The 23,242-nt window shown below is 43.4% G+C and overlaps 1 protein-coding gene across 4 annotated transcripts in view; it reads left to right on the top strand.

Moving 5' to 3' along the window:
• The first annotated feature begins 842 nt into the window (after positions 1-842).
• The window catches only part of ythdc1 (YTH N6-methyladenosine RNA binding protein C1), a 91,898-nt gene continuing 69,498 nt past the window's right edge, over positions 843-23,242 (top strand). For 2 of the 4 annotated variants that reach the window (XM_072281166.1, XM_072281165.1), the window contains exons 1-3: positions 844-1,095; positions 17,696-17,797; positions 18,451-18,794. In XM_072281166.1, coding sequence (XP_072137267.1) covers positions 1,068-1,095; positions 17,696-17,797; positions 18,451-18,794 — 474 coding nt within the window. In that variant the 5' untranslated portion in view covers positions 844-1,067. Of the gene's footprint in view, positions 1,096-17,695; positions 17,798-18,450; positions 18,795-23,242 lie in introns of all 4 variants that reach the window. The other 2 variants (XM_072281167.1, XM_072281168.1) reach the window with 2 other exon arrangements.

Below are 23,242 nucleotides of genomic sequence, written 5' to 3'. Positions count from 1 at the left end.
AACTCATTCGTAAGGCCAGTGACGTTGTGGGGATGGAACTGGACTCTCTGATGGTGGTGTCTGAAAAGAGGATGCTGTCCAAGTTGCATGCCATCTTGGACAATGTCTCCCATCCACTACATAATGTACTGGGTGGGCACAGGAGTACATTCAGCCAGAGACTCATTCCACCGAGATTCAACACAGAGCGTCATAGGAAGTCATTCCTGCCTGTGGCCATCAAACTTTACAACTCCTCCCTTGGAGGGTCAGACACCCTGAGCCTATAGGCTGGTCCTGGACTTATTTACTGGCATAATTTACATATTACTATTTAACTATTTATGGTTTTATTACTGTTTAATTATTTATGGTGCAACTGTAACGAAAACCAATTTCCCCCGGGATCAATAAAGTATGACTATGACTATGTTTGTTGATTCTGTTGGTTCTTGCCTCAAGCAACACACACAAAATGCTGGTGAACACAGCAGGCCAGGCAGCATCCACAGGAAGAAGCATTGGAAGGTCGACGTTTCAGGCCAAGACCCTTCGTCAGGATTAACTGAAAGGAGAGACATCTCAAGAATGTGCTTCTTCCTATGGATACTGCGTTCCACCAGCATTTTGTGTGTGTTGCTTGAATTTCCAACATCTGCAGATTTCCTCAGCAATCAGGCTGTTTGTGACACAATAGATTCTGCAGATGCTCGATCTGGATGAAAAGGAATTCAGGAGGAAATGGGGTGTTGACCAGGTGAAGGGGCTCAGGCGGACTGCGCATGCCCGCCACCCGGCCCGGCCAGCCCTCTAGCGTTGGTTGGGCGGGGTCAAGGCGGCGCACTCTGTGACGTCAAGTCGGCGTACATTGTGACGCAGATTGAGGGACCAGGGCGGCCGCTTTGCTCGGCGACGCCATTTTGTGAGGAGCGAACGGTCATCTGGAGCGGCTGCCGCTTGCAGCGAGGTACAGGATCCCGCTCCGCTGGCCAAGTGGTGCTGAACCTGCCCGGCCGTGCCCCAGCGGACAGCAACGAGGCCCCGGGCGGGACCCACCGGGCAGGGGCCCGCCTCAGCACAGGGCATCGATGGCGGCTGACGGCCGTGACGACAAAGGTAAAAAGAGTCGGCACCATGCGCAGGGGAGGGGGAACCGCGAGCGATCCGAGGATGTGTGTGCCGCAGTCACCGGCCTAGGCCCGGAGCAGCCTTGAGATGGGCTCGGTGGCCTAGCCCCGAGGTTGTGGAGTGGTCTCGGCCTGGGCTTGGAGGGAGCCGCAGTCACATCTCGGCAGGGCCTGGGGATCCGCCCTGGCGCTGCCTGGCTCGCGTCCGGTTCCCAGTGATGGGCGGCTGTTGGTGCCTCCAGCCCAGGCTGTTTCCATGAGCGGAGGGGTGGGGTTTGTCGAGTTTTAGGTTTACGGTTGAAACACGGCAGCGTTTCAGTCCTTTTATTTATTACTGGATGTACTTGTGTATGGCATAATTTATCTGGATGGCACACAAAATATTTCCATTGTAGATCGGTACATGTGACCAATAGGCCAATGCCAAAAGTATTGTTTATCGATGCGGTAAAATACCATTTATTGTCCTTTAACAAACACAAAATGCTGGAGGAACTCAGCAGGCCAGGCTTCAAGTAGATTTATTGTCCTTCCTCGGTTTGCTGATCCTTCTGCTTTAGGCTAGGGAAGTTCAAAGTTCATTAGTTCTAAAATTCTTGGGCTAACTAGATGTAGTCAATGATGCATGGGTGCAATGTAAGATCTTTATGCCTCTGTGGTTCTTAGAACTAGGTAATGTTCTTGTACCATGAAGTTGCTCCTTGACCAAATAAGCTAAATTTTTATTCTAGTTTCTAGCAGTCCATGCTCTAATTTGTTTCTGACCACTAAACATAATCTTTACCTCCCCTGTGCATTCCCTTGTCTATTCGTCCCTCCCCACTAATATCCCTTCAGGCATTTATCCCTGCAAGTGAACTAAGTGCTACATCTGACCATTCGCTTCCTCCTCACTTCTATTCAGCGGCCTAAACAGTCCTTCCAGGCGAGGCAGCACTTCACCTGTGAATCTGCTGAGGTCATCTATTGTGTCCGGTGCTCAGTGCTCCCGATGCAGCCTCCTTTACATTTGTGAGACCCATCGACCACTTCGTTAGCACCTTTGCTCCATCTGCCAAATGTTTCAATATCAATTCCCATTCTGATGTGTCGGTCCATGGCTTCCTCTATGGCCACAATGAGACCACCCTCAGGTTGGAGGAGCAACACTTTATATTCTGTCTGAATACCAACCTGATGGCATGAATATTGATTTCTCCCTCCTTTCAATAAATCCTCTCTCCCCCCCCCCCCCGGCCTCATGCCTTTTCTCACCTGCCTCCTTTCCTTTCTCCTATGGTTCACTCTCCTCTCTATCAGATTCTTTATTCTCCAACCCTTGACCTTTCCCACCTACCTGGCTCAACCTTCCAGTGAGCCTCCCCCAACTCCCCACCTCTTTGTTTTATTCTGACATCTTCCCCCTTCTCGGGCAGAAAGGCTGACTGTTTACTTTTCTCATAGATGCTACATGACCTGAGTTCCTCCAGTGTTCTGTGTTTTTTGTTTTGTTTAGCCTACTCAATGTGAGGGATTTTCCACTTTTTGCTGTAAAAAGGAAAAGCACTTACTCTTCAACTGCTGTGAATTTTGGTAGTGTATTACAGCATCTGTATGGATTAATGCCTGGAGGAAGCTTGGTGTGTGTCTCACTATTTAACAATTTTAATAGTGGGAAGCCTGACTCCATTTGGTGTAAGTTGGTTCCCACCATTCACATTTCCACGGGGACTTCCCAGCAAGTTGATTTTTCTTAAATTTTCATCAGATTACTTAACCTCTTCAAGCACTTCTGCATCACCTGACCGTGTCCCCTCCAAAATGAATTGATCATGATTTTTCTAGAATCACTTGATTCTGGCATGGAGCTGGAGGACTGGAAAATTGCAAATGCCACTTCACTCTTTAAGCTGGGGGGGGGGAAGAGACAAAATAAATGAAATTATAGGCCAGTTAGCCTAAATTCAGTGGTTGGGAAAGTGTTGGAGTCTATTATTAAAGGATGAGGTTTCAAGGTAATCAAGAGACTACTGATAAAATAAGTGAAAGTCAGCATGGTTTTTGTAAAGGGAAATCTTGCTTGACAGATCTGTTAGAGTTTTTCGAGGAAGTAACAAGCAAGCTGGACAAAGCAGAGGCAGTGGATGTCATTTACTTAGATTTTCAGAAGGCATTTGATAAGGTGACTCACATGAGACTGCTTAAAGATAAAATCCTTGGTGTTACAAGAAAAATACTGGCATGGATAGAGAAATGGCTGACAGGTAGGAGGCAGCGAGTGGGAATAAAGGGGGCCTTTTCTGGTTGGTTGTCAGTGAATAATGGTGTTCCTCAGGAGTCAGTATTGGGACCACTACTTTTCACGTTGTCAGTGATTTGGATAATGGAATTGATAGCTTTGTGGCAAAGTTTGCAGATGATATGAAGATAGGTGGAGGGGTAGAGAGTGCTGAGGAAGCAATGCAATTGCAGCAGAACTTTGACAGATTTGAAGAATGGGTAAAATAGTGGCAAATGGAATACAGTGTTGGGAAATGTACAATAATGCATTTTGGTAAAAGGAATAATAGTGCAGACTATTATCTAAATGGGGTGAAAATTCAAACTTCAGAGGTGCAGAGGGACTTGGGATTCTCATGCAAGGCTCCCAGGCTGTTTATTTACAGGTTGAGTCTGTGGTAAAGAAGGCAAATGCAATATTGGCATTTATTTCAAGGGGAATAGAATATAAAAGCAAGGAGATAATGCTGAAGCTTTATAAGACATTAGTCAGGCCGCACTTGGAGTACTGTCAACAGTTTTGGGCCCTATATCTCAGAAAGGATGTGTTCTCATTGGAGAGAGTCCACAGAAGATTCATGAGGGTGATTCTGGGAATGAAGGGGTTAACATGAGGACAGTTGGCAGCTTTGGGTCTGTACTCACTGGAATTTAGAAGAATGCGGGGTGGGGGAATCTCACTGAAACCTGCGGGGGGACTAGATAAGATGGATTTGGAGAGGATGTTTTCAATGGTGGGGGTGTTCAGAGATAGATGGTACAGCCTCAAAATTGAGGGGCATCCTTTTAGAATAGAGGTAAGGAGGGTTTTTGTTTGCCATAGAGTAGTGAAACTGGAATGCTCTGCCACAGAATGTGGTGGAGGCCAAGTCTGGGTATATTTAAAGCGGAGTTGATAGTTTCCTGATTGGTCAGGGCACCAAGGGATATGGTGAGAGGGCATTTCTGGAGTAGTCCAGAAATGAGGTCCAACACCTATGTGTGCATTTGACTAGTTTAACTGTAATGGGCCTTTGAAAATTTAGTAAATTAATTTTATGCTGATGTATGATTTTCTGGGCTACCGATATCTGTGTATGGGCCTTATTTACACAGCATTTGCTATGACCTAGGTTCCTTAATTGGAACAATTAAGTAGTCACACTGGGGCCTCGGGAGACAGATAAGTGGGTAACAGTCATGGTAGGGAAGGGCAAGGGTCAGATACTAGAGCGTACCTCTGTGGCTGTCCCCCTTAACAATAAATACTTCTGTTTGAGTACTGTTGGGGGAAATGGCAGTGGCTGCTCCCCTGGCACAGAGTCTGGCCATTGGCTCAGAAGGGTGGGGAAAGGAAGAAGGCAGCAGTAATAGGGGACCCTATAGTTAGGGGGTCAGACAGGCGAGTCTATGGATGCAGGAAAGAAACACAGATGGCTGTTTGCCTCCCAGGTGCCAGGGTCCGGGATGTTTCTGATCGTGTCCACAATATCCTGAAATGGGGAAGTGAACAGCTAAAGGTTGTGGTGCATATTGGTACCAATGTTGTAGGAAAAGGGAGGAGGTCCTGAAAACAGACCGCAGGGAGTTAGGAAGGAAGTTGAGGAGCAGGACCTCAAAGGTAATAATCTTGGCATTACTGTCTGCCACGTGACAGTGAGCAAGGAAAAAAGTGAGGTGGAGGATATATACTTGGCTGAGGGTTTGGAGCAGGGGGCAGGGATTCAGATTTCTGGATCATTGGGACCTCTTTTGGTGCAGGCATGACCTGAACAAAACGGACGGGTTGCACTTAAATCCCAGGGGGACCAATATCCTGGCAGGGAGGTTTGCTAAGGCTCTTGGGGAGATTTTCAATGAGAATTGCTAGGGGGTGGGAACCAAACCGAAGAGACGGTAGAAGAGGAGGTTGGCTCACAAATAGAGAAAGTTTGGAGACAGTGTGAGAGATAGGATAGGCAGGTGATAGAGAAGGGACACACTCAGACAGATGGTTTGAACTGTATTTAGTTTAATACTAGGAGTATTATGAGCAAAGCGGATGAGCTTGGAGCAGGGATCAGTACTTGGAGCTATGATGTTGTGGCCATTACAGAGACTTAGATGGCTCAGGCAGAAATGGTTACTTCGAGTGCCAGGGAGGGAGGCAAAAGAGGTGAGGCGTGGCACTGCTGATCAGAGATAGCGTCACGGCTGCAGAAAAAGAGGAAGACATGGAGGGATTGTCCACGGAGTCTCTGTGGGTGGAAGTTAGGAACAGGAAGGGGTCAATAACTCTACTGGGTGTTTTTTATAGACCAACCAATAGTAACAGGGACAATGAGGAGCAGATAGGGAGACGGATTCTGGAAAGGTGTAATGACAGGATTGTCATGGTGGGACATTTTAATTTCCCAAATGTTGATTGGCATGTCCCTAGAGCGAGGAGTTTAGATGGGGTGGAGTTGGTTAGGTGTGTTCAGGAAGGTTTCTTGACACAACATACAGCCTCTCCTCCTAGGAGGAGAGGCTGTACTTGATCTGGTATTGGGAAATGAACTGGTCAGGTGTCAGGTCTCTTAGTGGGAGAGCATTTTGGAGATGCTGATCACAATTCTATCTCCTTTACCATAGCATTAGGGGGGGATAGGAACAGACAAGTTAGGAAAGCATTTAATTGGAGTATGGGGAAATATGAAGCTATCAGGCAGGAACTAGGAAGCATAAATTGGGAACTGACGTTTTCGAAAATGTACGGAAGAAATGTGGCAAATTTTCAGGGGATATTTCTGTGGGGTTCTATATAGGTTCGTTCCAATGAGACAGGGAAAGGATACTAAGTTACAAGAACCGTGGTGTACAAAAGCTATTGTACATCTAGTCAAGAATAAAAGAAGAGGTTAGGAAAGGTTCCAAAAATTAGGTAATGACAGAGATCTGGAAGATTATAAGGCAAACAGGAAGGAGCTTAAGAATCAAATTATGAGAGCCAGAAGGGGCCATGAGAAGGTCTTGGCGGACAGAATTAAGGAAAACCCCAAGGCATTCTACAGGTATGTGAAGAACAAGAGGATAAGATGTGAGAGAATAGGACCAATCAAGTGTGACAGTGGAAAAGTGTGTATGGAACCGGAGAAGATAGCAGAGGTAGTTATTTAATACTTTGCTTCAGTATTCACTATGGAAAAGAATCTTGGCGATTGTAGGGATGACTTACAATGGACTGAAAAGCTTGAGCATGTAGATATTAAGAAAGAGGATGTGCTGGAGCTTTTGGAAAACAACGTTGGATAAGGGACCGGACAGGATGTACTCTAGGCTACTGTGGGAGGTGAGGGAGGAGATTGCTGAGCCTCTGGAAATGATCTTTGCATCATCAATGGGGATGGGAGAGGTTCCGGAGGATTGGAGGGTTGCGGGTGTTGTTCCATTATTGAAGAAAAGGAGTAGAGATAGCCCGGGAAACTGTAGACCAGTGAGTCTTACTTCAGTGGTTGGTAAGTTGATGGAGAAGATCCTGAGAGGCAGGATTTATTTGGAGAGGCATAATATGATTAGGAATAGTCAGAGTGGCTTTGTCAAAGGCAGGTGGTGCCTTACGAGCCTGATTGAATTTTTTGAGGATGTGACTAAACACATTGATGAAGGAAGAGCAGTAGCTGCAGTGTATATGGATTTCAGCAAGGCATTTGATAAGGTACCCTATGCAAGGCTTATTGAGAAAGTAAGGAGGCATGGGGTCCAAGGGGACATTGCTTTGTGGATCCAGAACTGGCTTGTCCACAGAAGGCAAAAAGGGTGGTTGTAGACGGGTCATATTCTGCATGGAGGTCAGCGACCAGTGGTGTGCCTCAGGGATCTGTTCTGGGACCTTACTCTTCGTGATTTTTATAAATGACCTGGATGAAGAAGTGGAGGGATGGGTTAGTAAGTTTGCTGATGACACAAAGGTTTGAGGTGTTGTGGATAGTGTGGAGGGCTGTCAGAGGTTACAGCGGGACATTGATAGGATTCAAAACTGGGCTGAGAAGTGGCAGATGGAGTTCAACCCAGATAAGTGTGAAGTGGTTCATTTTGGTAGGTCAAATATGATGGCAGAATATAGTATTAATGGTAAGACTCTTGGTAGTGTGGAGGATCAGAGGGATCTTGGGGTCCGAGTCCATAGGACACTCGAAGCTGCTGCGCAGGTTGACTTTGTGGTTAGGAAAGCGTACAGTGCATTGGCCTTCATCAATCGTAGGATTGAGTTCAGGAGCCAAGAGGTAATGTTGCAGCTGTATAGGACCCTGGTCAGACCTCACTTGGACTACTGTGCTCAGTTCTGGTTGCCTCACTACAGGAAGGATGTGGAAATCATGGAAAGGGTGCAGAGGAGATTTATAAGGATGTTGCCTGGATTGGGGAGCATGCCTTATGAGAATAGGTTGAGTGAATTCGGCCTTTTTTCCTTGGAGTGATGGAAGATGAGAGGTGACCTGATAGAGGTGTATAAGATGATGAGAGGCATTGATCTTGTGGATGTTCAGAGGCTTTTCCCCAGGGCTGGAATAGCTATCACGGTAGGGCACAGTTTTAAGGTGCTTGGAAGTAGGTACAGAGGAGATGTCAGGGGTAAGTTTTTTTTTACGCAGAGAGTCGTGAGTGCGTGGAATGGGGTGACGGTGCTGGAGGCGGATACGATAGGGTCTTTTAAGAGACTCCTGGACAGGTACATGGAGCTCAGAAAAATAGAGGGCTTACTGGTCTATAATTTCCTGGGCTATCTTTACTCCCTTCCTTGACTAAAAGAATAACATCCGCAACCCTCCAATCCTCCGGAACCTCTCCCGTCCCCATTGATGATGCAAAGATCATCGCCAGAGGCTCTGCAATCTCCTCCTGTGCCTCCCACAGTAGCCTGGGGTACATCTCATCCGGTCCCGGCAACTTATCCAACTTGATGCTTTCCAAAAGCTCCAGTACATCCTCTTTCTTAATATCTACATGCTCAAGCTTTTCAGTCTGTTGCAAGTCAGCACTACAATCACCAAGATCCTTTTCCATTGTGAATACTGAAGTAAAGTATTCATTAAGTACCTCTGTTGTTTCCTCTGGTTCCATACACACCCACTGTCACACTTGATAGGTGCTATTCTTTCATGTCTTATCCTCTTGCTCTTCACATACTTGTAGAATGCCTTTGGGTTTTCCTTAATTCTGCCCGCCAAGGCCTTCTCATGTCCCCTTGTGGCTCTCCTAATGTCCTTTTTAAGCTCCTTCCCGTTAGCCTGATAATCTTCTAGATCTCTAACATTACCTAGCTCTCTGAACCTTTTGTAAGCTTTTCTTCTTGACTAGATTTATTACAGCCTTTGTACCCCACGGTTCCTGTACCCTACCATAACTTCCCTGTCTCATTGGAACGTACCTATGAAGAACTCCACACAAGTATCCCCTGAACATTTGCCGCATATAGAAACCATAGAAACTACAGCACAGAAACAGGCCTTTTGGCCCTCCTTGGCTGTGCCGAACCATTTTCTGCCTAGTCCCACTGACCTGCACACGGACCATATCCCTCCATACACCTCCCGTCCATGTATCTGTCCAATTTATTCTTAAATGTTAAAAAAGAACCCGCATTTACCACCTCATCTGGCAGCTCATTCCATACTCCCACCACTCTCTGTGTGAAGAAGCCCCCCCCAATGTTCCCTTTAAACTTTTCCCCCCTCACCCTTAACCCATGTCCTCTGGTTTTTTTCTCCCCTTGCCTCAGTGGAAAAAGCCTGCTTGCATTCACTCTATCTATACCCATCATAATTTTATATGCCTCTATCAAATCTCCCCTCATTCTTCTATGCTTCAGGGAATAATCTTCTGTACTTTTTCCTGAGAACATCCGTTCCCAATTTAAGCTTCCAGTTTCCTGCCTGATAGCCTCATAATTCCCCTTACTCCAATTAAACACTTTTCTAACTGGTCTGTTCCTATCTCTCTCCAATGCTATTGTAAAGGAGATAGAATTATCACTATCTCCAAAATGCTCTCCCACTGAGAGATCTGACACCTGACCAGGTTCATTTCCCAATACCAAATCAAATACAGTCTCTCCTCTTGTAGGCTTATCTACATATTGTGTCAAGAAACCTTGGTGAACACAGCTAGCAAACTCCACCCCATTTAAACCCTTTGCTGTTGGGAGATGCCAATCGATATCTGGGAAATTAAAATCTCCCATCATGACAACTCTTATTATGCCTTTCCAGGGTCTGTTTCCCTATCTGCTCATCGATATCCTTGTTACTTTTGGGCAGCCTATTAAAAAAAATGGTACAGTTATTGACCCCTTCCTGTCCCTAACCTCCTGCCACAGAGATTCCATAGACAATCCCTCCATGATGTCCACCTTTTCTGCAGCCGTGACACTATCTCTGATCAACGGTGCCACGCTCCCCACCTCTTTTGCCTCCCTCCCTGTCCTTACTGAAACATCTAAAACCCGGCACTTGAAGTAACCATTCCTGTCCTTGAGCCATCCAAGTCTCTGTAATGGCCACCAGTTCTGATCCACACTCTAAGCTCATCCGCTTTGTTCACAATACTGCTTGCATTATAATAGACACATCTCAGACCATCTGTCTGAGCGCGTTCCTTCCCTATCACCTGCCTGTCCTCCCTCACAGTCAAAGTCCCCCATGATAACTGCTGTTCCATTCTTACATGCCTCAGATATTTTTTTGTTTATTGCCTGTCCACTAATTTTATAATTTGGTGGCTGATAGACCTCTCCCACCAGTGATTGTTTTCTTTTACTATTCCTAATCTCTACACAGAATGATTCAACATTCTGCTCCTTGGATCTTATATCGTCTCTATTGCCCTGATCTCATCCTTATTGAATTGACTTTATTTCTTCCATCTTTCACATGCATGACGAGTAAAAATCTTTACTTTACGTCTCCATCTAAATGTGCAGTGTGCAATCATATTAATTTATAATAAATAGAGAAGTTGATGAAACATAGAAATACACTCAAATCAGCATGAGTTAATCAGTCTGATGGCCGAGTGGAAGAAGACTGTTGGTCTTGGCTTTTATGCTGCGATACCATTTCCCGGATGGCAGCAGCTGGAATGGATTGTGATTGGGGTGACTCGGGTCCTCAATGATCCTATGGGCCCTTTTTACACACCTGTCTTTGTAAATGTCCCGAATCATGGGAAGTTCATAACTATAGATGTGCTGGGCTGTCCGCACCACTCTCTGCAGATTCCTGCGATTAAGGGAGGTACAGTTCCCATACCAGGCAGTGATGCAGCCAGTCAGAATGCTCTTAATTGTGCCCCTGTAGGAAGTTCTTAGGATTTGGGGGCCCATACCAAACTTCCTCAACCATCTGAGATGAAGTGCTGTTGTGGCTTTTTCACCACACAGCTGGAGTGTACAGACTATGTGAGATCCTCGGTGATGTGGATGCTGAGGAACTTAAAGCTGTTTACCCTCTCAACCCCAGGTCCATTGATGTCAGTAGGGGTTAACCTGTCTCCATTTCTCCTGTAATTCACAACCAGCTCCTTCGTTTTTCCGACATTGAGGGAGAGGTTGTTTTCTTGACACCACTGTGTCAGAGAGATGACTTCTTCCCTGCAGACCACCTCGTTATTGTTTGAGATTAGGCCAATCAATGTAGTGTCGTCGGCAAATTTAATTAGCAGATTAAGAGTTTTGGGTGGCAACACAGTCATGGGTATACAGGGAGTAAAGGAGTAGACTTTGTACACAGTCCTGAGGGGCTCCTGTGTTGATTGTTGCCCCACCTCCCTTACCTTCCTGTGTATCCTTCTGTATTACCTGATACCCTTGTATATTTAATTCCCAATCTTCTCCACCCTGCAACCATGCCTCTGTAATGGCCACTAAATCATACCTCTTTGTACTGATTTGTGCCACAAATTCACTGACCTTGTTTTGAATACTACAGGTATCCAAATAAAGTGCCCTTACACTCATTGTGCTTTTAAAATTTTGGAATCTTTTACTCTTTTTTCACTTGACTTTTCTTCATTCCACTCCTACTTTTCTCTCTTTTAACTTTTGTTTTTTCTTTATCTTTATCCACACTTTTCTTTTCCACTTTATCCATGCTTTTCCAATCTGTTGAACCCACCCCACTACTATTTAGTTTAAAGCCCTATCCACTGCCCTAGTTATGCAATTCACTAGAATCCAGGTCCCATCACGGTTCAGGTAGAGCCCGTCCCAATGGTACAGCTCCCTTCTTTCCCGATACTGGTGTCAATTTCCCATGAATTCAAACCCACTTCTGCCACACCTATCCTTTAGCCACACATTTAACTCTCTAATCTTCTTGACCCTATGCCAATTTGCACGTGGAGCAGGTAGTAATCCAGAGATTAATTACTACATTTTTGGTTCTGCTTAATTTAGCCCCTAGCTGCTCAAATTCTCTCAACAGAACCTCTTTCCTCGTTTTACCTACTTCGTTGGCGCCCACATGGATCATGATAACTGAACCTTTCTCCTCCCACTGCAAATTCCTCTTCAGGTTAGATAAGATGTCCCGAATGTGAGCACCAGGCAAGCAACATAGCCTTAGGGATGCTCTGTCCTCATGACAGTGAATCCATTTACCACGACTTTTCTCTTCTTTCCCCCTCTTGAATGGCTCCCTGAACTACAGTATCATAATTAGGTTGCTCATCCTTCCTACTCTCATGCACACAGGGAGCAAGATTCTCAGACCTGTTGGATATGCTCAAGGGCTGAGGCTCCTCCAGCACTCTCTTGGATCCCACTACCCACCTCACTCGCAGTCACACCCTCTTGTCCCTGACTACAGACCGGATTTGAGGCAGCTAATCTGATGGGTGCGACTACCTCCTGAAACAGAATCCAGTAACTCTCCCTGATGTGCTGCAGTGAAGCTCAGATTCCAGTTCATCAACTTTGAGCCTGAGTTCCTCAAGCAGCCAACGCTCACTTCAGATGTGGTCACCAGGGACCACAGTGGGGTCCACCAGCTCCCACATCATGCAGCTACAGCACGTCACCTGATCCTTCATCATCCTTACTTAATTTAATTAGCTGTAACTTAGTGACTTTTTATTCAACCATTACAAAAGCCTTACCTGCTACTTAGCTGTGCCTCCTCACCAAAGCCTCAAGTTCCCACTCCTACACTGGTCCACTCACATAATGGCCACTCTGCTTTGATCCTGCTTTACTTTATTTGCTTCTGCTAATGAATTGCAAATCGATTGGTCGGCCGCTAATGTGAGGATCCCCGCGAAACACTTTGTTTGGTGTGGTACGGACAAATGCTTTCATAGTAATAAATATGTCAGTGTTTGCATGTATTCATTTCCACATGCAGTCTTGTGGTAATGAAAAGAGAGTTTGTTTTTGTCACATACACAATAGGCGGTATGCTTGCGGAAGGTAGATGGAACCAACATATTGACCCAAGTGAAAGTAAGTGACCATTATCTTCCTTTGCTACAGTAGAACCTAAGCACCTTGATATATTGATTTTAAGGTACCTAAGGTACCTCTCAAACTCGTGGTGAATACAAAATCAATATGGAGATTTGCATCTGGATGCTGAAATCTGGAGCAAAACAATAAATTTGTGTAAATAATCCCAGATTAAAAGATAAACTCATTTTAACCCTCTGAGTTTCTTCAGTTTGTCCATCCTTTCCTGTGGCTAAACCTGCTAATCCAGGTAGCGTCATGGTAAACCTCTTCTGAGCCCTCTGTGTCCTTCCTGTAATGGGGCAACCAGAACACCAGATAATTACTCTCAAGTGCCACTATCTACTTAGTGGCATTGCTACTTCGAGGGAGATATGAAGTTGGATGCAAAGATACCTCTGTACAAAATGCTATAAAGAGATCTGTTGTTACTGTCTTATTAACTTGATTGAGTTTTTTTGACAAGGTAACAAGGGTGACTGATTTCAATAAAGCTGTGGATGTTGCCTACATGGATTTTAGTAAGGCTTTTGACAAGGTCTGTCACGGTAGTCTCATCCAGAAGATTAAGATGTACAGGTTTCCCCCGCTATCCGAATGTAGAGTGTTCCTATGAAACCGTTCATAAGCCGAAATGGCGTAAAGCGAAGAAGCAATTACCATTAATTTATATAGGAAAATTTTTTGAACATTCCCAGACCCAAAAAGTAACCTACCAAATCATACCAAATAGCACATAAAACCTAAAGTAACACTAGCATATAGTAAAAGCAGGAATGATATAAATATACAGCCTATATAAAATAGAAATAATTTATGTGCAGTGTAGTTTCACTTAACAGAATCGGGAAGTTTGAGCCAAAATGGATTTGTTGAAAAAAATCGGCACGTTACAAGCATGTGCACGTCACGCATTCGCACATACACGCACGTCACGCATGTGCACGTACCTGCCCGTGCAAGGCTTCATGGTCATGGTAGTCTTTCTCAGGGTAAACACAAGTTTAAAGCGAGCGTCTTTTTTCATAAAAGCAGAAATCCTGTTTCGGTTAACGAAAACAGGTACTAATGCAGGTCTTTCGTAAAAACAAAATGTCGTAACTAGAACGTTCGGAAAGCGGAGGACACTTGTATCGGATCCATGGTGAATTGGTCGCTTGGATTCAGAACTGACTTACCCATAGAAGACAGGGTCGTGGTCAAAGGGGCTTACTCTATCTGGAGATCTGTAGTTAGTGCTGTTCTGCAGGGATCTGTACTGAGACCTCTGCTGCTTATGATGTATATAAATGTCCTGGATGAAAATGTTGATATGTGGATATAAAGTTTGCTGTCCTAATGCATGAATATGAAGATTGGTGGTGTGGATAGCTTAGGGGACTGGCAAAGAATACAATGGGATATCATTCAGTTGCAGATATGAGCAAAGAAATGGCAGATGGAGTTTAACCTGGCTAAATGTGAAGTGCTGCACCTTGGTATGTTAAATGCAAACAGGCAATACACTGGTAAGGGAAGATCCTTAACAGTGTGGATGAGCAGAGGGATCTTGGGGTCCAAGTTCATAGCTCCTTGTAAGTGGCTACAAGAGTTGATAGGCTGGTTTAGTGGGCCCACAATGTAGGCACATAGAATAGTACAGCAGAGTACGGACCCTTCGGCCCACAATGTAGGCACATAGCATGCTTGCCTTTATTAGTCAAGGCATTGAGTTCAAAAGTCAGGACATTATGTAACTGCAGTTAGGCTGCATATGGAGTATTTCATACAGTTCTGGTTAGCCCATTATAAGAAGGATGTCGAGGCTTTGGTGAAGGTTTAGAGAAGGTTTATCAGAATGTTGCTTAGATGAGAAAACGTGCAATAACGAAATGTTTTCTCTGGAGCGGCAGAGGCTGCTTGGAGCTCTGTTAGATGTTATAAGATTATTATGAAAGAGATAGAGTGGACAGACAATATTTTTTCCAAGGGTTAAAATGTCATAATACCAGAGGTCATGCATTTAAGATGGAGGTTATTTCAAATGAGATGTGAGGGGCAAGTGTTTTACACCGTATGGTTGGTGCCTGGAGTGTGCTGCCTGGGTGGTGGTAGAGGTAGGAACATTAGAGGCTTTTGAAAAATGTTTAGATACGCACATGAACGTGAGGAAAATGGAAGTATGTATGCATAGTGTAGGCCAGCGGTCCCCAACCACTGGGCCGCAAAGCATTTGCTACCGGGCCACGAGGAAACGATATGATTTGGCGATATGAGTCGGCTGCACCTCTCCTCATTCCCTGTCATGGGTGGCACTTTTCCCTGTCAACGGCACCTTTCCTCATCCCTGTCACGGCCACTGTTGAGCCATTACGCATGCGAGGTCATTACCCGCGCGTCATCCATGACAGTGCAGGAAGGAGATCAACTCCTCGAGCTTGCAAATGACGGCGGGCTGAAAAGTATGTTTGACATAACATCTCTGTCGGCATTCTGGATCAAAGTCAAGGCTAAATATCCTGAGATAGCCATGAAAGCACTGAAAACATTGCTTCTATTTCCAACATTCTTCTGCGAAGCGGAGTTTTCTGCAATGAATGCAACGAAAACTAAATTGCGGAATAGACTGGACATAAGGAACCCCCTTCGATTATCGCTGTCTCCAATCACCCCTTGATAGGACCATCTTGTTGCAGGAAAACAAGTCTAGGGCTCCCACTGATTCAGCGATATTGGTGTGTTGCAATGATTTTATATGTTCATACGGGGAAAATATGTGCTGTATGTTTAATGTCCAAATGTTACTTAAAATGTTATGATGCTATTGACTTACTTATATAACCATTTAACAATTACAGCACGGAAACAGGCGATCTCGGCCCTTCTAGTCCCTGCCGAACACTACTCTCACCTAGTCCCACCGACCTGCACTCAGCCCATAACCCTCCATTCCTTTCCTGTCCATATACCTATCCAATTTTTCTTTAAATGATAATATTGAACCTGCCTCTGCCACTTCTACTGGAAGTTCGTTCAACACTTACTTCAAGCTCCCCATCCTCCACTGATAATTGACTTATCACTATATTCATGCGAGGAAAATATGTGCTGTGTGTTTAATATTAAATTCGTTAGATAGACCCTTTTACAAACGAAATTGAGTGTATTAGCCACTTCTCACCTATATTCCGGTTGTGATTAACAGCCCCCCCCCCCCCCCCCCCCGGAGCAGAATTGCCAAAATCGATTCGCAGGGGGAAAAAAAATCGGCAGGTACGCAAGTGGGCAGGTCACGCATGCGCACTGGTGCCCGCACAAGGCTTCATGGTCATTGTAGCCTTTCTCTGGGTAAATGCAACATATTTGACTGCTGCTGTTGTCCGTTGGCAACCCTCACCCCCCCCTCCCCCCCAATATTAAACCAGTCCACAGTGCAAAAAAGGTTGGGGACCCCTGGTGTAGGCAGAAGAGATTAGTTTCAGTTGATCATTTGGTTATTAATTAAATTAGTTTGATGCTATATTGTGGGCTGAAAGGCATCTTCCTGTGTTGTACTGTTTTTATGTTTCATGTTAACTTTATACAATTAACCACCCAAAGTGCAACATCTTATTCTTTCCCAGAATAAACTTAGCCTCCCATTGCTTCTGTCATATCTGTAACTGATCTGTATCCTCCAGTATCTTTGACAACCTTCTTCACTGTAACATCTACTAATTTTAGCTTTCAGTGGAGGGTCAATCCCCAAGGTACATGATCAGTAACGTTAAAAAAAAGTAACCTACTTGCAAGCCCACCTTCACAAATCTTTGGAAGTATGCTGAGGTCTCTATTCCTCAATACTCCCTGAAATTTATCAGAGTATGTACATTCTAGCCTCATAGATACTGCTGAAGTGCATTGCCTCGTATTTATCTGGATTAAACTCCACCAATCGGTCTCTATTCCTTAATTTCACTGACACCTTTTAAGTCGGCCCATGTTCTGCAAATGCTAGAGATCTGGAGCAATGCATATGAAATGCAGGAGGAACTCAACGGGTCAGGCAGCATCTATGGATGGAAATTACATCCATTGGAGGTTCCGGTCTGAGACCCTTCATCAAGAGTGGTAAGGAAGGAAGAGAGCAGAAAACAGAGGTGTGGGGAGGAGGAGTATAATCTGGCAGTTGATGGGTATGACCGGGTGATGGAACTGGTGGGTGGGGGAGTGCTACACCTGCCCCTACATCTCCATTGCCTCCATTCAGGACCTCAAACAATACTTCCAGGGGAAGTGACACTTCACATGCAAGTCTCTTGGGATCATGTATTGTGTCTGGTACTGCTGGTGCAGCCTCCTCGATATCAATGAGACCCAGTGCAGATTGGGGAACTGCTTTGTTGTGCCACAAAAGGAATGATATCCAGGCACCCTTCCTTTCCAGTCCTGAAGAATGGTCTTGGCCAAAGAAGTTGACATTTTATTCCCATGGCTGTTTTACCACATACTTGCATGTTTATTTTTTTTACTTCTCAATCTATTATGCCAAGGTTTGACTTATTTGCATTTTTAATTGTTTTTCAATGCTTCTGAAAAAAGTTTTCTCCACTTGTTAAACTGCATAAATTCACATTTTCCTAAAATAATGTTTGGAGAGCAAAAAATCTGAGCTCAGGAATGAGGAGACTTAGCATGAAGAAAGGAGTGGGTGGTCAGAGAAAGCCGCCATATACAGGATACATTGAGTTTGTTCCTGCTGAGATAGGTAAAGTTAAATGTTTCAGGAGCAAAAATCAAGTGAAAATGTAACTTTTTTTAAAAGCTTATCATATTGTAAGACTCAGTAGTATTATAGCACCGTATTAGCTGTACAAGTAGGAATATGACATATGAGAAGTACAAGGTAACGGATGAATTTCTTGTCTTTTAGATGGTGAAGTCAATGTTTTGGATGATATCTTGACAGAAGCGCCTGATCAAGATGATGAGCTTTATAATCCTGAGAGTGAACAAGACGTTAGTGAGAAGAAAGGTATGATGTAATAGTGATGGTGCTCGTGTTGCTTGCATTGACAGCACCGCCACTTAAAGCTTTGAGTTAATCGTGGCTGGGTCCAATTGGATTGTTTGTGTTGCAGATAATTTCTTGGTTTTGTATTAGACGAGATTGAGCTGGTACTTGCAGGTTTATTCACCTTCACTATCTTAGTTCATTTTTTTGAAGAATTGTAGGAACTTTCAATTTATTTCATTATTAACTATGATTTGAATAATTTATAAAGGAAATTGTTCTAGTTTTAGATTTTAATTGAATTGTCAGTCTTAACAGTTTTGTGTTCTGTTTTTGATTGCCATTTTGCTTAAGCAGTCTAGGGTTCAATAAAATTTTTGTGTTGAATTTGAGTGGTCAGTATGTGGTAAAAGACACTTTGTTCTTCTGCACAGTGTCATTAACAATTCTTTAAAATATTTGTTACGTTTGTCTTCCCTTGTGACACCTAGTACTTAATAACTACAGTGAGATTGGATTGGGTATTCTTACTACATATAATACAATGAAAGCAGTGTATTTAACAATGTTACATGTGTATTGATATTTCTACCAATCACTTGGAATTCTATTTTCACTTTGATTTTGTATTTAACTTTTTTGAGTCATAAAGAATATTCACCTTTATTGAACAGCATCAAAAAGAAAAAATGAAAAGGAGAGGGCTGACAGTGGTGATGGGAAAAGGCAGAAATCTTCAAGCCATTCAGCACGACAAGTTAGCAAAAGATCTTCCTGCCCTTCTGCAGGAGACAACATAAAGGCTTCCCTTTCAAAAGGTAGACATCTGCCAGCCTTTAAGAAGGATGAATACATGCGATATGAACGAAGCAAAACTGCAAGCAGTGATAGAAAGAACCTTGCACAGGGTTCTCGGGAGTCGCAGAAAGACCGAACAGATAAAGGGGGTAGCAGAAGAAGAGAGTCTGACAGAAAAACCAAATCAGCAACTCCTGATGAGTCAGAAACTTACAGCATGGTAAGGCAAAACTGGCTAGTTTATAAAATAGTAAATGTTTGCATTTGCATGTTTTCTTTGTATCCATGCCCAATCCTCCAGTCTACAATTGATCCTGGCTATTTAGCCCCTTGAATTTGTTCTATAATTCAATAAAATTCTCTGCTGTCCTTGGCAGGCTTTCAAATCTTTATATATCATGAATCTATGCACTCTTACCTTCAAATGCTATTGCCATTGCTTTTGAGTAAGTGCATTCCAAAGACACTCAACCCTCTGAGAGAAGTTGGTCACGAGAAAACAATCTTCCCACATTGCTTCTCATGTGAAAGCATTATTCCCACATCCCCCCTGTCAAGACCCCTCAGATGTTAATATATTAAAGGCATCCGCTAACTTGAGTGGATCTAAATCTGGTGCAACTTATGGTAAGAAAACTAGCACATTCTATTTCAGGCATGTCTTGTCAGAACTTTCCAATTTCAGATGTGTCCTGTATACCGGAGTGTAGTCTCTCACATTAGCATTCTGTTCTTTTTAATAAGTTGTAACATTGTTAGCATTTCTAATTACGCCTGCATATTAGCCTTTTGCATACAGGTCCTCCCCAGCTTATGAATGTCCATCTTGTGTACAGTTGTTTGAGAGACTGCCGTAAATGGATTTGCTGTTTCTTTGAGTAATCATATATTATACTTTGTTTCCAAGACCTTTGTCCTGTTACTTCACCTGTGTGTATTTCTTTTGTAGCAACATTCCTACCCATCTTTGTATCACCAGCAGATTCAGCATCAAATCTCTGGAACCATTTTCAAATTTCTTCGATAAATGAAAAATTAGCTGATGTCCCAACACTTCCCAGCCAGTTATGCATATTTTACTTTCTGTGCCAATATTTTGTCTCCCATGTAATGAACATAAATTTCTGAAATAATCTTTGATGCAGCACCTTATCAAGTGCCTTCTATAGATACAGCTACATCACCTTGTTGAGCTGAAATAGTATGGACAAGCATGATTGCCTTTTCACAAATTCACTTTTACTTCAGCTTACAGCAAAGACCACTGACAGTAGCTGTGCAGAGTCCACTCTCCTGGGCCAGCCTTTCCTAGTTGTCCCAAGATGTAGCCTATCTTCAAAGATCGTTCCTCTCAGGGGTGAGGTCTTTGGAGCTCCTGCTGACGTTTCTCTGGCACTGGGTTTTTATAGAATGGGGCTGCTTGCCTCATGCCCAACCCTCCTTTCGAAGCTGGGCTTGGGGCCATCTGTGGTGGAGTTACTTTAGATTTGAGTAAAGCTATTTATCAGTGGAACTGTTCCCGGATTAAAACCCACTTGTTTATCTCGAGCCATTTCTTTTAATGACCTACAATGGTCCATTGGGACCTGGACATGTAAGCTCCAAATGTGATTGTAATTTCTTTAATCCTTCCTTCATCTTGTAGCTATTTGTGAGTATCACTTGTAATTTTTTATAGAGAGTGCCACTAACCTTTCATTCACCTTCCTATTTTCCATTATATACATTTTGGAAATCACTAATTCTCTATAAATGGTATTATTAGTGTAAGATTGTAAAATTCAATTTGCTGTGTATAGTACGATTAGGTATTTTGAATGACTGGTCATTAAGGAATAATATGGCAATGTTAGAGGTTTGTGGCTTTACTGTGGGCAGTGAACTTGCCCTTTATTGCATTCTAGATTGCAGGTGTTTATTTGACAGTTTGCATGTTGGGATTTTACTGAAGGAGTTTGTTTTGCCATCTTAACATTTGAGTGGTTTAGAGCATTCAAATGTTTGTGCAGTAAGAGTTGCAGATATCAAAATAAGGTTATTAAAGCAGTTTTGCCATTGAGGTCACATCACTATTCAAACGTTCCAGTGTAAGCTGGGAAAAGTATTATCCATACAATTAATTAACTTTTATTGGCTAAGGTTATTTTCCCTCCAATTTAAGTGCACCATGTGGCTTTTGTAATTTCAGTCCAGCTGAGCAATTGGACTACTCATAACTGAGCCTCACTATCTGTACATCAATGGATATACAGAGGTTAAAATATTGAAGGACACTTTTATCTTTTAATTTGTTGGTTGAATGATTTGCATGTGTTATCAAAGCCACCCATTCCTGTAATTTCTGTATTTCCACTGTTATGTAACCGGCAACAATGAATATCAACTGAGACAGGTTATATAAAAACAACCAAGCATTTATTAAACACGGATAAACGATAAGGGAAAAAACAAACGAAAACTTTAACTGGAAGTTAGCCGATATGCAGCCGTTCACCAACTCATCACTCGGCACTGGTTCTTAAAGCGATAAAGTCAAATATAGTTCTTAAAATGATAAATTCGGAAGTCCAACAGACTTATACATTCAATTGGGAGAGACTTCTCCGGAGAAGGATTTCTTCACAGATGCAACTTTCCTGCTGGTTCTGTCCACAGAATTCACGTGGCAGTAAATAAACAGTTTAAACCAACTGACCTTAAATTCTTTTACAGAGAGAGCAAACCTTTACATGAACTCTTCGCTCTTTTTGGGAAGTGTTATCCTCGATGCAGATCACTACTCCTTCCACGAAGACTCAATAAGGTCGATCCTTTATTAAACTGCCAAACGATGCCGACTCCTCTTGATTCTTTGGTCCTGTACTTCGGTAAATCCTTCACTCTCCCTTCTACTGTTGGAATTGAGTAAATCAGCACATCTAGCAAAAATTTCGAGTCCAATAATATGGTATCTTGCAATAGAACACAATACTCAGTTTTAAAAATGAAACTGCGTCACAAAAGCAAACATGCAACAGAAACGGAGACATAGCACATTCTACCTGGAAATCTCCAAACTTAAAAACCTACTGCGTCACCTGGGATCTCCCCTTATATACCCATGGTGCACGTCATCATGTGACCTCACATCGGCGGGAAAATCACATCATTGACCTCCAAAAGATCATTACATCATTCTCACACAAAAAAACAGATCTGCTTGAGCATGTAACACCACATGAGCATTGCATAGCATTATTGCACAACCTAGTTAGCAGCTTTTGAGGAGGAAGTAGTCCCAAGAACATTGAAAATTTTCAGTGGTCGTATAAAAGCAAGGGAATGTAGACCCATGATTTGAATCAGTACAGTGAGTGGACTCTGATTCTCATGGGCCTTAGTCAGGGTTCGTGACAAAGCCAGTTTCAAAATGAGGTCTAGATTTCCTGCATAGAGATGGTATTTAATGCAGACAAACAAGTGTGATATGTTGCACTGCGGGAGGAAATCCAGGGTGGGACTGACACAGTGAATGGTAGAGCACTGAGTACTGCAGTAGAACAAAAGGATCTAGGAATATCGATCCATACTTCCTTGAAAGCAGTGTTCGTGGGTAGTTAGGGTTGGTGAGGCCAAATTTGGAGTATTGTGTGCAGTTCTGGTCAAGATACCAATAAGATTAAAAAAGTTCAAGAACCGTAAGGTAATGTTACAGCTATATAAGACCTTAGTTAGACCCCACTTGAAGTACTGTGTTTATTTCTGGTCACCTCATTACAGGAAGGATTGTGGATGCTATACAGAGAGTGCGGAGATTTACAAGGATGTTCCCTGGATTGAAGAACATGCCTTATGCATAGGTTGAGTGAACTTGGCCTTTTCTCTTGGAGTGAGGGAGGTTGAGAGGTGACCTGATAGAGGTATATAAGGTGAGAGGCATTGATGCTGTGGATAGCCAGAGGCTTTTTCCCAGGGCTGATATGGCTAACATGAGGGGACATAGTTTTAAGGTGCTTGGAAGTAGGTACAAGGAGAAAGTCGGACCCAGGTTTTTCACACAGAGTGTGGTGGGTGCGTGAAGTGCATTGCCAGCAAAGTTGGTAGAGGTGGATACAATGGGGTCTTTTAAGAGACTCTTAGATGAAGCTTCAAAAAATACAGGGCTATGCAGTAGGGAAATTCTAGGCAGGTTCTAGAGTAGGTTACATGTTGGCACAACATTGTGGGCTCAGGGACCTGTAATGTGCTGTAGATTTTCTATGTTCTAATATAGTGAACATTTACATGGATGTGGCCCTCAACTTGAGGACCTGAGTTATAGATAAAGGTTGAATAGCTTAAGACTTTATTCCCTGGAATGAGGGAAGATTTGATGGAAGTATACAGAATTATAAATGGTATAGGTGCTGCAAATGCAGAAGAGGAACCTGAGGGGTACCTTCTTCATTCAGGTGGGCGCGATTGTGGAGTGAGCTGCCAGCAGAACAGGTGGATACAGGTTCCATTGCAACATTTAAAAGAAATTTGGGTAAGTACATGGATAGGAGAGGTATGAACACCGTGGTCCAAGTACAGATTTTAGGGACTAAGCAAAGTAGCTTTTGGCATAGACTTGGGCAACACATTAGCATTAAAATTAGTGTGATGCCATTGCAGACTGGGTCGTCGGGAGTATATTTCCAGTGCTAC

The sequence above is a fragment of the Mobula birostris genome, chromosome 17, assembly GCF_030028105.1.
Source record: "Mobula birostris isolate sMobBir1 chromosome 17, sMobBir1.hap1, whole genome shotgun sequence".
NCBI lineage: Eukaryota > Metazoa > Chordata > Chondrichthyes > Myliobatiformes > Myliobatidae > Mobula > Mobula birostris.
Note: the sequence above shows the minus strand (reverse complement) of the source record. Positions and strands in the feature narration are given on the sequence as shown.